This window comes from Bactrocera neohumeralis, unplaced genomic scaffold (assembly GCF_024586455.1).
Source record: "Bactrocera neohumeralis isolate Rockhampton unplaced genomic scaffold, APGP_CSIRO_Bneo_wtdbg2-racon-allhic-juicebox.fasta_v2 cluster10, whole genome shotgun sequence".
Classification (NCBI taxonomy): domain Eukaryota; kingdom Metazoa; phylum Arthropoda; class Insecta; order Diptera; family Tephritidae; genus Bactrocera; species Bactrocera neohumeralis.
This window is the reverse complement of record NW_026089623.1, coordinates 16,284,902-16,299,917: the sequence shown is the minus strand read 5'-3', so window position 1 is coordinate 16,299,917 and position 15,016 is coordinate 16,284,902. Positions and strand designations below refer to the sequence as shown.

Below are 15,016 nucleotides of genomic sequence, written 5' to 3'. Positions count from 1 at the left end.
TAATGTCGTCGCCATAACAGCCTCTACATTTTCCGGTATAACCCATTTGGAAACGCTAGCAAGCAATTGAACATGTCGTTCCGTTCCTTGTATGTGTGATGGAATTTTTGTATCATTAAACGGTGGATCATCTTGATTTAAATATTCTTTCAATGTATCGTACGGAATGCTTCGCGTGAATGGTGGTTCAAATACGATATTTATATCATTCAAATTGATCATTTCCGTATAACTTGTGCAATTAAAGTTTATATCTGGTTTTTTATAAACTCTAAGTTCCATTGGCTCGTCAACATTGGTTCGATAGCGTAGAATTTTCTTGATGGCACAGTCGCGCTTTTCTTTCCTATCATCAAACAACACTGATAACAAGATATTTTCCGAATGCGCGTAATATGAATTATCATTAATTACTTGATTGACAATTTTGCGTAAGCGAGGTTCTAGAAATCGTTTCCGTTTTCCGTTGTCACATATAATCGCAATAATCTAGCGGCCTTGGTGAGCCACCGAGAATGCACAATTTTCCCTGGTTTGATGTTAGCCAGATTCACCGGAACCGCGCCGCTAGAAATTGCATGGGCCATGTCGTATAAGTACTTCGAATCGGTGGAAAATTCTTTTTTTTTCTGGAGCAGGGGGCATATTTTGCAACTCAATTTTCTGGAAGCCGTCCACCACCTAAAAATATATAATAATAAAATAATTAAAAATGTTTGACAATTATAATAAATGAGTGATAGCAATAACTTACCGTAAGAGTTTCACAAGTTTCGATTTGACGGCTCAGTTTTCCGGTTGCCGCTCTTGATCCAGTGCTGGTTGATTTATCCAAAGCTTCAAACAAATGCCGAAACGGAAGTTCGTTGAAGTGTAGAAGGCAAACAAACCAATGCAATGGTCTTTTTAACAGCAACTCGAATCGTCGTATAATTCCACCGTGTGGGCCAGTGTTGGTTGGCTCACCGTCAGTGCATATTCCAATTAATGTATCCAGTGATATATTTTTATCGTTGAAAAAACTTTCGATTTATCCATGATGAGAGGTTTCCCATGCTTATCTTTAATTTTAAAATCTTGCAAAAGAGCGGTTCTCAATGCTGATGCTACTCTGTCAGGCACACCAAATCTGTTACATACCAAGGCAAAGTTAAAACAATCGTATCTCTCTGTGTATTGTGAACTTGTGCTTCTATCCATATCTTCTTGAACCGGTGGCGGTGCGTATGTTGAATCATCGGGATCTTGGTATGTTGGCATTGATGACATAGACGTTGCTCCCTGCTCTTCAGCTTCCATCATAAATGCATTCATTGTTAGTCTTCTCTGATTATGTTGATCGTGCATGAACTCTTTGAGGCGTTCGGGAACCCAGCCGCATGCACATGGAGCTGCCTTCAAATCGCATTTACGTGTTCCAATTTAAAAAATTGTTTCCAGAGATTTTACATACTCTGTAAATTGTTGGGTGTTGTTTCTTCTCTTGATTTTCTCTTGATACTTGTCAAGCAATTTATTCAATTTATTACATACACTTATTTTCAACATTATTTCCATACCAAGTTTTTCCCAAATCCCAATCAACTTATCTTGTACTTAAATAGTGAATGATTTATGGGAGAACTTTTTTTGTTCTGTTTCAGCACGTTCGCTTAAGTAAAAATAATATCTCAAGATATCCAGATGGGTTGGGAAATTAAGATCAGTCAAATCAGTAGACACACCAAAAACAGTAACATCATGCTTGGGTATATGACTCATTGGGTTTTCGATAGTTGTTGATGTAGTTGCTTCATCTTGCGGTGTAGAGGATGGTGGATTCATTGTAAACTTTTTGAGGTAATAAGAATGAAATGGTAATTGTAAAGTAAGACGCGTAGGGTTTCGGTTGTTAAATAGAACTCAGCTCTGGTTGCCCAGAGCTCCTTTATTTATAGCATTCCTTATCCTAATTTATGTATGCACCATATGCTGAGTGCATACACACATCTTAACACTAATCTACTGTACATACCGACAGTATGTACACATATCTTAAGCATAAGTGTTTTCAAGGGCAAACACAATTGTCTATTGTTAGTTTAAGATCATCACTTAAATTAATTTTTTTCATTTACATATGTTCTGACTAAATAAATTTCTTAAGAGAAAAATAGATATTATTATAAATAAATAAATAAAAATAAAGAAAAAACATAGCCATTTAGCTGATTTTTAATGAACAGGCCAAAAATGGTGATTTTTTGAAATGATTGTATGGGGAACCCCCCAGGGGAGTTCCAGGGGGTGTGCCACTGGCATGGGTGGATCGGCCGTCTAAAGTTAGTGGGGGTCGGTCATACATTTGGACTCGATTTGAGCACTCTAAATGGGTCAAAGTGGGATTTTTCAAAATTTGCCCCTACCCAAAGGTTCGACCCAAATTGGGGGACATCAAAATTCGTTTCAGAGGTATGGTTCCTTCGGCAAAGTATCTTATTTTGATCCCTAGAATATGATTTTCATAGAGCAATGGGCGATTTTTTTGCCTCCGCACAAATCGACCCGGCCTAATATGTATATATAAAAATGATCAGGATTCCTTAGTACCAAAATATTTTCGAGTTCATCGTAATTAACCTTAAACATATAAAGTACAATAACTAAGCACTATATTAAGATTTAAAGCTGTAATTTGGTACAAAGTGGGAAAGATATTTTGAAGCAGTGGGCATGGCCCCGCACTTTAACAAGTTTAATGTACATATCTTCTAAACCACTTAAAAACCAAATTTTCTGAGTACAAAAATTATAAGAACTTCACTAGATCCTGTGAAAATTGATGAAATCGGAATATAACCCCGCTCACTCCCCATACAACGGTACCGTTCAAAACTACTAAAAGCGGGATAAATCAATAAGTAAATGCGCTAGAGACATACAAATTTACCGAGGAGATTATATAACAAGGCTTTATAGGGCCTGGGTAAAAATTGGACTATGGGAATGTCACCGCCCTCTTTTTGGCGAAACCTCATATCTCGGGACCCGACCAACCGAAATCAACAACATTTAATATGTGTCAATCTTCTTATATTCCTATGTCACAGTGTGAAAACGGATAAAATATAGCACAATTTTAAATTCCATTTCACTCTTTCACTTTCCAGTACAAAATTCAAGAAATAATTAATGGGCCTAATCATTGAATCTGTTTCGATCGAAATATGGTTCGATATGATCGAAAAAATTTGCGTTGAAATCATTGAAACCGTATCGAAAATAAAATTTTCGATCGAAGTGAACTCACTTACCGACTTGATAAAAATGCTTTCCGCGGCACATAGATGTCGCTAATTTCGAAATCATTGATACCGCAATGTCAAAAATTTGTGTCGAAATCAATCCGTTGGTGAGTGCGTTGCGGAATTCTTACAAAAATGGATAATTTGTAAGTATTTTTAAAAACAATTGCTAATGACGCAATCATTTATATTTTAAATTGATATTTTAGAGATAAGAGACAAAAACACACCAACAAAAAACAATTTGAAGTGTTAGTAAGTGAAATGAAGCTGCACCCCGACATAGCGAAAGGATTTTCGCAAAGAGCACCAGGCGAATTGAATCATTTTTGGGAAGAAATTTCAAACAAATTAAACGCAGTAGGTCCCCCAATCAAGGACAGAACTGGATGGAAGAAGGTATGAAAAATTACCATTTGTATATTATCGGAATAAGGCTACCTAAGTTATAGGTTTGGACAGATTTCAAGTTTGCGACGAAGAAAAAAATGGTCAAAAATGCAAAGCAAATTTCAGGAACAGGAGGTGGGCCCTTCAGCCAAATTTCTTTAAGTGCACTGGAAGAGGAAGTGAGTGTTATTCTATCACTCAATGCATCCGTGGAGGGATTAAAGGGCATTACAAGTTTTGGATGCTCAAAAGAAAATATTCCGGAAGAAATACCAATAACAAGTACTCCCCGCAAAAGACCGGTTGAGTCAATTTATTCCCAGCCTGACATTGACTTGATTGAAACGTCATATATGACTCCTGGCCAGACCATAGAATCTAATGCAGATGCTGATGTGTTCTGTACCCCACATAAAAAGAGTAAAATAAACAAAATGGGTCTTCTTACAGAACAAATAAATATTCAAAAAAAGATGGAGGAAAATGTATCTAAATTGTTAGCCACGCTCATTAAACATCAAAAAGACTATATCCAAGAACAGTCCGACACAAACAGGTGGCTTAGGAAACTAAGTGAAAATGAGAAGGATAAATTGAAAGAAATGAAGCGACATAATGCTGTCATGGAAAAAATAGCCTTTGATAAATTGGAAACCAAAAAAAAATTCTAGAACTGGAACTTGAACATTTAAATAATCCATAAGTTTTTATTATTAATTCAAAATATTTACATTTTAATGAATTTTTACGTTTTTTAACTTAAATGTAACATGATTGTATCCATTTCAAATATTTATATAAACGAAGCAAAAGCCCAGCCAATTTAATTTTTCAAACTTGTCAAATTTACCATCGATAATGTAGTTTGACATTTGTGTTTTTTGATAATGCAGTTTATCGACGGAATGAATGATTGCATGAAAATTTTCGATCGAAAATCTGTATCGTATCGAAATCGAATTCGTTGCGGATTCAATGATTAGGCCCAATATAAATGATGAAATTTTACACAAATAATGTCTTTAGTGCGTGCCACCTTATGACCAAACGTTTTTTAAGTCCAATAAAAACTGTTCAAGTCCCTATATACCGAATATTTAGACCTCGGTACCTATAATTGACTTTGTACCGCACATATCGGCGAATATGTGAGTTATCCCAATGAAAATAAGAGAGCGTATTTGATTCGCAACAGTATATCTGTGTGCCTAAAATAGATAAATTTGAGCGAAAACTTGGCTTAGCCCCTATGTAACTAATATCAGGATTTTCGAACATCTGGTTGACTTTACTTTGTATGTTTGGTTTTAACCTTACCCTCACCTTAAAGTATTTCCCTGGCTTTGATTCTTGCAAATTGCGAGAGTATAAAATGTTCGGTTGCACCTGAACTTAGCCCTTCTTTACTTGTTTCAAATAAAATTTTGCTAGCACCTGAAGGTATTTCTCAGAATTTGGTCGGTCCAAATTCCAAAAGTATAAAATATTCAGTTATATCCCAACATAATCCTTCCTTACAGTGTTTAGTACAAAGTTTTGTCAACACCTGAAGGTATATAGCCGGCTTCAATCTTTGCAAGTTGCAAGAATATAAAATAGTCGGATACACCTGGTGCCCTATTCTGTATCTCGATTCGTGAATGTATTATATTCATTCGAAATTCGGATCTACTTTATAATTATGCGAAAGTTGTACCACCCTGTGCCAGAATAAATACGTGTGGAAATATTACGACACCACATTTAATATTAAAACGATTATTTATTAAAGAGATCTTAAACACTTGTATTCTTGACGGCGTCTGTACAAAAAGTGGCGCTTCTTAAAACTGTAAACTAAGAATTACGAATTCAGTTGGAAACTGTAAATTTCCAAGAATATACAGAGAATGAAGCAATAGAAAAATAATAGAATAACTGACAAACAGTGCTGCCAGATGTGATGCATCTTGCTAGTGTGCAAACATACGAACAATTTTCGTTTTTACTTTCTACAACTCAAAAGCTAACGAATATTTTATTCGAAAATTGGCTTGAAAATCCGAAAATCGAGTTACAGAATATAAAAAATCCGAATTCGAGTACATTTTTTTCGAATCGACTTCCTTTTTATTTATAAATTGTTTTGTTTTTTAACATAATTGAAACATGTATCTTAAGTTGAATCAATCTATACATAGCGTACTAAATTTTAATAAACTTGGTAGAGAAATTTACCTCGGTCAAAACAAGATTCGTAATTTTGTACAGATTAATCTATATCTAGCTCGACCCAAACTATAATGCTCTATCGTAACATATTACGAGAGTAAAAATATGGAAAACATTCTGTTTTCCTTGCCGAAATGTTCAGTTTTTGTAAAAATGTTTAAAAATATTCAATTATCGCTTTTTTGCTTTCCTATGTTGTAATTTGTTGTCTATATTAAAACAATTCACCTTGAATGATCCTGTAACAAGTTCTTCTGTCCACGCGGAAAAAGCTTCTTCTGAGAGGTCGAGATAATTACAATCAAAAAAAATTTTGTCAAATATATTTAAAACGATTCGAAGTTTGATTGAAATATTTTATTTTTTTTTTATTACATAAGAAAAATTCTTGAAAATATGCTGCGTTTTTTCTCGATGAAACCCTAATGATTAAATTGACATAATCTGGTACCGAAGTTGTATATTGCATATAAACCATTCAAATAATTTAATCAGATTAAACGAAGAAATCATCTTTTCATACAGTCTTATTTAAAATTACATTTAATTTGACTTCAAAAGTACAACTCCAGACTAGAAGAGGATATCGAAACAAAAATTATAACACAAAGTAGATTTCATATAATATGTTATCAGAATCACTGACCAATTGTCAAGCTCTAACAGAATTTATCTCTTCGCTCTGCCCAAAAACAAATTTATAATTTGTGCGCTACTTAGTGATAGTAGAAAAAAATTGTGCAAAATTACCAACTTACCTAGAGGGCAAAGAAGCATTTATGCAAAAACATACTCGGAAGGAAAGAATTCTATTTCACCCTTAATTTATTTGTAGTGTTTGACATTAAAAGGTAGCTAAACATAATGTAGATATACTTGTATATAATAATTTAGCTCAATAATGAAAGAATACGTTGAAATATGCATTTTATTTAAAGATGTACATCTTTAAGGCTATAATGCACTTTTTGTACGTCTTTATATTAGTTGTTTTTTTTTCGTTTTGTTTTGTTATAGTAATTCCTTTTCATTAAAATTGTTTCTTGCTTCGTGTTCATTATTATCCGCATCATAATATTTCTTTTCTTTTAAGTTATGAGCATCTTCCGTTGGTTGGTTTTCATTTAGATTTTTAGCGAAATCGGAAGAATGAGATTCCTTTGTCACTAAGCTTGAAAACGTTGTGACGTTATCGTTAAGAGAAGTATCACTTGCAAGATGTTGCCTTAAAATAGGTTCGGTAGAAAAAATTGCTGTTTCACTTCTTTTGCTGTCAAATGAGTCATTTGCAATGGACTCTTTCGGTAGATCACAATGGGATTGCGTCAATGCGGGTGATAAACTGTCGAATTTATGTCCGAGGGCATTTAACTGCACAATTTTTGCTGCATGTAAAGTAGCTGCTGTTGTATGTTCCTGTGATATTCCCATGCCTGAAACAACATATACATAATATTAATTAAAACATAAATATTTTTTAGTTTTATTTTAATATTAGTTGCTCATTATTTCACGTTTTTATGCTACTGACTTCATTTTTTAAATATTCAAGAATTTTTGTTACATTCCTGGTTTAAAAGTACGTGGGAAAACTAATACATATTGGTGGTGAGAAAAGGTTTATTTTTTTTAATATTTCAGATTATTATGAATTAACTAGATGTAATTTTCGAGGCGCTAACTCCAACTCAAAACTGGCATTTGAACGTTTCCTTTGGTCTCGTTAGTACTCAAAATGAGGGAGTAAAGTTTTTGCGTATATTAGGAAAGACGAATTAACAAATGTTTTTATACTTGTAAATGCTTAACATTATTTTTATGATCATTAAAACTGAAAACAGTAACACGAAATCGAAATATTGTATATATTCAAGATATTTATTTGTTAATTCAAACATTTAAGAGTGTTTTGATATTTTTCCTAGCTACAAATTATAATATATATATACATTATAATATTCGTAAACGCAATTTTTTGATGGTATGATCGATATGTTTATAAAAATTAGTTCATCATAAATGAAGAGATGTTTGGTATTCTTTTAAGGTTTTTCAATTAGACGACAGCTGTTAAAAATGTATTAATTTATCAACTAATTATTTAGAAATCCACACAATACTAAATATAACAAGTAAAATCTAAGGGTCGGCTTTAGTATACCGTCCCAGGGTTTCGGGAATAAAATGGGTATGGTCGGATAGAGGAGACTCTCCAAATGACGAATATATATGGTTATAGCCGCAGGAAGCTTATAGTTTTCGAGATATTCGCGTTTAAAGTTGAAAATTTGCGATATTTTAATTACATATTTTCGATATATAAAATTAATTTTGCACTTATATTATTCACTTTTATATCCACTAACACTTCACTAATTCATTTGTACACATTTATTTTATACAATATAGTGCAAAAATAGCTTTTAATATACATTTAAATTATTGTTGAATTATGATTATTTAAGAATAAGAAAATGAATTACAAACTGACAAATAATCAGTGTTACCTTATCGACATCATTTTTAAAATAACTAAATGAAATAAAGTGAATAGATTATACCCCAAATACGAGAATCAACAACCTATAAAAAAATAACCCTGATCGGTCAAACACCGGCGTGTATCAGATTTTTTTCGCAAAAAGGACTTCAACGCGAAAAAAATTTTATACACCCCGGTGTTTGACCTTCCAGGGTTTTTTTTTTTGAAGCGCGGCCGAAGGCCTCCCACGCAAAAAAGAGTTCACTTTATTTCAATTAGTTATTTTAAAAATGATGTCGGTAAGGTAACACTGATTATCTGTCAGTTTGTAATTCATTTGTTATTCTTAAATAATCATAATTCAGCAATAATTTAAATGTATATTAAAAGCTATTTTTGCACTATATTATATAAAACAAATGTATACAAACGAATAAGTGAAGTGTTAGTGGATATAAAAAATTGAAAAATATAAGTGCAAAATTAATTTTATATATCGAAAATATGTAATTAAAATATTGCAAATTTTCAACTTTAAACGCGAATATCTCGAAAACTATAAGCTTCCTGCGGCTGTAACTATATATATCCTTGATCAGGATAATCTCCTCTATCCGACCATATCCTTTTTATCCTTGAAATCCAGGGACGGTATACTAAATTCTTCCCAAATCTAATTACAGCAAGTTTTATAACGCTTTATTAGCTTCAATAAGATGGAGTCATGTCTAAAAGTTCACGCAAGTGAGGAAAATTCTCTGATCGCCATTCACTTGGGAGTGGCCAGAAACGATTCTTTTACACATGTCTCAAGCAGCTCACAACTTTCGGTCTTCGACCAAGAATCCTCTGGGTAGCCTAAGAACATCCGTTCGAAGGCGAGCTAAAGTGAGAAAGCGAAACATCCCCTACATAGGGTTGCGCTGGGTTTGGCACCCGCCACGTAAAAGGCCCCCCCAATGAAAGATTACCAACTGCCTCGGATGAGAGACCGCCCTTTTCATGACGACTATGGTAAACGAAATAAGGACTACGATATTAGGGCATGCATCTGGAATGTCCGGACCCTTAATTGGGAAGGTGCCGCTGCCCAGCTGGTTGAGGTTCTTCAACATATCGCTGATTTGCGCCCACGCCCTGACGAAAGAGAAGGACGATGTGACCAAAGATGCCTTTTATGAGTGCTTGGAGCGCACTTATGAGGGCTGCCCCCGCCACGATGTCAAAATCGTGCTTGGCGACTTTAACGCCAGGTTGGGCAAGAAGGTATATTTGACCCTTCGGTCGGTAAATTCACCCTCACGACGAAACATCCCCAAATGGGTTGAGGCTGATCGACTTTACCGAGGTCCGAAATATGGTTATCTGTGGTACTAGACTCCAGCACAAGAAGATACATCAAGCTAACTGACTGTCTCCTGATCGAAAAGCCACCAACCAGATCTATCATGTTGTGATAGACGGAAGACACATCTCCAATGTTCTAGACGTGCGTACGCTCCGAGGTCCAAACATCGACTCGGACCACTATCTTATTGCAGCCAATAGTCGCACCCACCTCTGTGCAGCAAAACACGCACGTCAACAAACACAAGGAAGGTTCGACGTCGAGAAGCTGCAATCACAACAGACGGCCGAACGATTTTCTACTCAGCTTGCACTCCTGCTCTCTGAGAGCACTCTTCAACAACTCAGTATAAGGGAACTGTGGGACGGCATTTCGAACTCCTTACGTACAGCTATAACCGAAATCATTTGTTTTCGGAAAGTGCAAAAGAACACCTGGTACGACGAGGAGTGCCGTGTCGCAGCAGAGAGAAAACAGACTGCCTACCTCGCAACGTTACGATCGACCACAACACGTGCGGGATGGGATAGATACAGAAAGTTGAAGACGGAAGCGAGACGCATTTGCAGACAGAAAAAGAAAGAGGCCGAAATGCGTGAGTACGAAGAGCTTGACTAGCTGGCCGACAGGGATAATGCTCGAAAATTCTACCAAAAAATACGCGATTAAAGCCCACCGTCAACAAACTGATTGGACCTTATCAGTGTGTCTTTAGACCTGGCAAATCAACAACCGACCAGATATTCACCATGCGCCAAATCTTGGAAAAGACCCGTAAAAGGAGAATGGACACACACCACCTCTTCGTCGATTTCAAAGCTGCTTTCGACAGCACGAAAAGGAGTTGCCTTTATGTCGCGATGTCTGAATTTGGTATCCCCTCAGAACTAATACGGCTGTGTAAACTGACGTTGAGCAACACGAAAAGTTCCGTCAAGATCGAGAAGGACCTCCCCGATGCCAAGCAAGGTTTCAGACAAGGCGACTCCTTATCGTGCGACCTCTTCAATCTGCTGCTGGAGAAAATTATTCGAGCTGCAGAACTTAATCGAGCAGGTACAATCTTTTACAAGAGTGTACAGCTGCTGGCGTATGCCGATGATATTGATATTATCGGCCTCAACACACGCGCCGCTAGTTCTGCTTTCTCCAGACTGGACAAGGAAGCAAAGCAAATGGGTCTGGCAGTGAACGAGGTCAAGACGAAATATCTCCTGTCATTAAACAAACAGTCGTCGCCCTCGCGACTTGGCTCTCACGTCACTGTTGACAGTCATAACTTTCAAGTTGTAGATAATTTCGTTTATTTAGGAACCAGTATTAACACCACCAACAATGTCAGCCTAGAAATCCAACGCAGGATAACTCTTGCCAACAGGTGTTACTTCGGACTGAGTAGGCAATTGAAAAGTAAAGTCCTCTCTCGACGAACAAAAGCCAAACTCTATAAGTCGCTCATAATTTCCGTCCTGCTATATGGTGCAGAGGCTTGGACGATGACAGCAACCGATGAGTCGACGTTACGAGTTTTCGAGAGAAGGGTTCTGCGAAAGTTTTATGGTCCTTTGCGCATTGGCCACGGCGAATATCGCATTCGATGGAACGATTAGCTGTACGAGATATACGATGACATTGACATAGTTCAGCGAATTAAAAGACAGCGGCTACGCTGGCTAGGTCATGTTGTCCGGATGGACGAAAACACTCCAGCTCTGAAAGTATTCGACGCTGTACCCGCTGGGGGAAGCAGAGGAAGAGGAAGACCTCCACTCCGTTGGAAGGACCAAGTGGAGAGGACCTGACTTCGCTTGGAATATCCAATTGGCGCCACGTAGCGAAAAGAAGAAACGACTGGCGCGCTGTTGTTAACTCGGCTATAATCGCGTAAGCGGTGTCTACGCCAATTAAGAAGAAGAAGAAGAGGTATGAATGTAGGTTTGTAATTTTTGCCAGTCCGTCTGTTACTTGAGTAAACATTGTGGTATCTTGATGAAACTTGTCACGTATGTTCCGTAGTACTCGAAAGAGATCGGTATTGGAAATGGATTGCTCAAAAAACGAAAACTTATATAGTGGCATTATTGAGCACTAAATTAAGATTGCGTTGACGAAAGACATTTGTTGACTGATTTTTTTTTTTAAGAGGGCGTAGCCCCGGCCTCACACTGTCTTATAGTACAAACTGACCAACTTGGAAAGAAGTAAAAATGGGTAAAGTCAGATAATAACCACGCCCACTTCCCATATAAAGGGTATGTTGAAAACTGCTGAAAGTGTTATAACTTACTAAATAAGTTCGCCACATGCTTTACACTTTCCAACCTAAAAGGTGGAAGAGCGTTACAGGAGAAGGAAAAATTTAACAATGGGTGTGGTATTGCACACCTTTAGATAAAAAATTATATCTACACGTCCAATTTCAACCAAATTTGGTATGGAAGGTTACTCAACCATTCAATTTATAGACTATAAAATTGGGTGAAACAAAAACAACGACCTCTACTACCCATATAAATTTAAATTTCATCTGATCCTTTTACTGCAAGTATATGTTCAAGTCAGACACCACATCTATAAAAGGTTATGTTATACTGAATATACTAGGAAACTAAAATAAACGTTTACGTTGCATATCAAACTAAAAGCTATAGTTTAAAAAATTAAAAGCACACTTTTAAATGCTTTTTAGTTATTTTTTTTAATATATCTTAACCCGTTGTAAGGGATATACTTTTATATTTTTGGAAAGCAAAATGTAGTTGTCAATATAATTGAGCCTATGAGCATTAATAAGTTATGTACATAAAAGTACTTAAATAAGACACCGAGTTTGATTGTAATTCAGTCGGTTTGTATTATCTAAGATATTTTAACAAAATTTTCTGAGCGTATGATATTAGAACCCCAATATACCCTACATAGTGATTTCCAACTTTTAATCTGACTTTAAACCACGTAGGTTAGTCCAAATGTGTGGCATTTTAACAATATTAAGTAAACAATTAATGGCTTAGCGCTGAATATAAATGGAATTGGGTTCGGCGTTTGTCCAAAACTTATGTACACCTAATTCTGTTTTTACACGATAGAATGGTTCCCGAGAAATTCGTGTAAAAAAAAATCGTGTAAAAAAAGATACTGGCCAAGTACAAAAATAATAGATTGGTTCTAGACCTCAAAAAATAAGTTAAAATTAGACTAAATAATATAAAAAAATATTGTTGTAGTTATTTTAAGAATTTATTTTCGTTTTAATTTATTAAATAAACTAAATTATAATAAAATAAATTAAAATTTAGATTTCATAAAAAAAATAATATCAGAAATTCATTGCCAAAAAACTTAAATAACATAAAGTACAACCATAAGAAAAATTTAAACATTAAACAATTTTATTTATTGTCACTGTCTGATAATAAACGTAAACGTTTGCGAAAGACTACAATATCACTGCCATCACTGGAATGATTTTGCTGATCATTATCATTTCTAGCCGACTGTGTTGGGACATCAGTAGATTTTTGAACGAAATCAGTTATCTTAGATTGAGTTTTATTTCGCGTTAACCCATTATAAACTTCCCTGTAAGATGCCATTTATGATTTCAGTTCACGTTGAAATTTGGCAGCTCGTTCCTCGTCATGATCATGTTGTTCAAAATGACTACCTAATTTTGTAGCGAGATCAAGACCTTCTTTAATTAGAGATGGTTTCAAAATTGGACGATCTCTTTCGTCACTGTCATTATGTTTTTTATCATAACGAGTCTCAAGGGTGAATTCGATAATTTCATTTTCGCTCAAGCTTTCATCTACCAACAATTCTTCTACATCTGCTAACGATAGGTCATCGAATCCATCCCCACCGATTGCATTGGCCATTGTTATTATATCAGCAAGTTCAGCGTTATTATCGATAACAGGATCTTTGCATTTTACGCATTCTGGCCAAATATTTTTCCAACACGAGTTCAAAGTTGATGGCTTTAATAAATCTAACGCGATCTTGACTTGATTAATGCAGTCCATTATAGAAAATTTTTTCCATTCATCTATGACTGATGATTCCTCATAATTATCAAGTTTTTCTACAACATAATGAAATGAACTTCTTATGTAATACGTTTTAAACGTAGCAATTATCCCCTGGTCTAGTGGCTGTATTAGTGGTATTAGGCGGCAAAAAACAAAATTGTACGTTTGGGTGCTCCAAAACTGGATGGCCTGGTGCATTGTCTAGAATCAAAAGAACTTTAAATTCGAGACATTTTTCTTTCATGTAGCGCCTAACTTCTGGGATGAAGTGCTTCTGAAACCACTCTGTGAAAATTGCACTGGTTACCCAAGCCTTTTTGTTCGCCATCCAGTGTACAGGCAATTTATTGAAATCTACACTTTTCATGGAACGTGGTCTTAAGGCACGATGTACTAGGAGTGGCTTAAGAATACGTTCTCCTGAAGCATTGGAACAAAACAACAACGTAATACGGTCCTTTGCTACTTTAAAACCACCGGCTGTTTTCTGCGATTTTGCTACATAAGTTCTTCTAGGCATTCTCTTCCAAAAAAGGCCGCTTTCATCTAAATTCCAAACTTGGTCTGGAGTATATTCTCCATCTTCAATAATTTTTTTTAGTTTTTCGGGAAATTCTTTAGCAGCCAATTCATCAGCGGATGCAGTTTCTCCCTTAATTTTTATATTGTGGAGAGCGTGTCTTTTTAAAAAACCAGTCATCCAACCAGTACTTGCGGAAAATGCATGTTGTTTTGACTGAGATGATGTATCTGGATCAATTTCCTGGATACGTTTATAGATTCTTAATGCTATCTGCTTGATTGCAAGTCCGTCTACTGGTATTCTCTTTTGGGATTTGTCTTCTATCCAGATTACCAAAGCTTTTTCCATTTTCTCTTTAACAACATCCCTTACATACGATGATGACTTTGCACTTAATTTTGTTCCAGAACATACTGATGCTCTAATTGCCGTTTCATTTTTTTTAATTGTTCTTACAGTAGCTTCATGGATTCCGAAATTATTTCCCACAACCGTTGCGCCTTGTCCCGTTGCAAGTTGATCTAAAATTTTGATTTTGTTATCTAAGCTGATCGCTTTCCTCATTTTTAATGCAGGAGAATTATGTAACATGGGTATGGCTACCAAAATATATTTTATTAATCAAAAATGCAAAAATCTAAAATTAAATATTTGAAACTAACCTGTTATTGGTCTACCAAAATTATATGAGCTTCTACTTTATTTTACTTAGCACTTGTTAAAAATCAGCAAAAACTAACGATC

General features: G+C 35.5%; 1 protein-coding gene and 1 pseudogene across 6 annotated transcripts in view; one reads left to right on the top strand and one right to left on the bottom strand.

Moving 5' to 3' along the window:
- Positions 1 to 3,053: 3,053 nt before the first annotated feature.
- LOC126765310 (uncharacterized) lies at positions 3,054 to 4,456 on the top strand (annotated as a pseudogene).
- A 2,231-nt stretch (positions 4,457 to 6,687) lies between these two features.
- The window catches only part of LOC126765217 (protein abrupt-like), a 299,753-nt gene continuing 291,424 nt past the window's right edge, over positions 6,688 to 15,016 (bottom strand). For 5 of the 6 annotated variants that reach the window (XM_050482846.1, XM_050482845.1, XM_050482847.1 and 2 more), the window contains one exon: positions 6,688 to 7,318. In XM_050482846.1, the coding sequence (XP_050338803.1) occupies positions 6,897 to 7,318 (422 nt within the window). In that variant the 3' untranslated portion in view covers positions 6,688 to 6,896. The remainder of the gene's footprint in view (positions 7,319 to 15,016) is intronic. The other variant, XM_050482849.1, reaches the window with a different exon arrangement.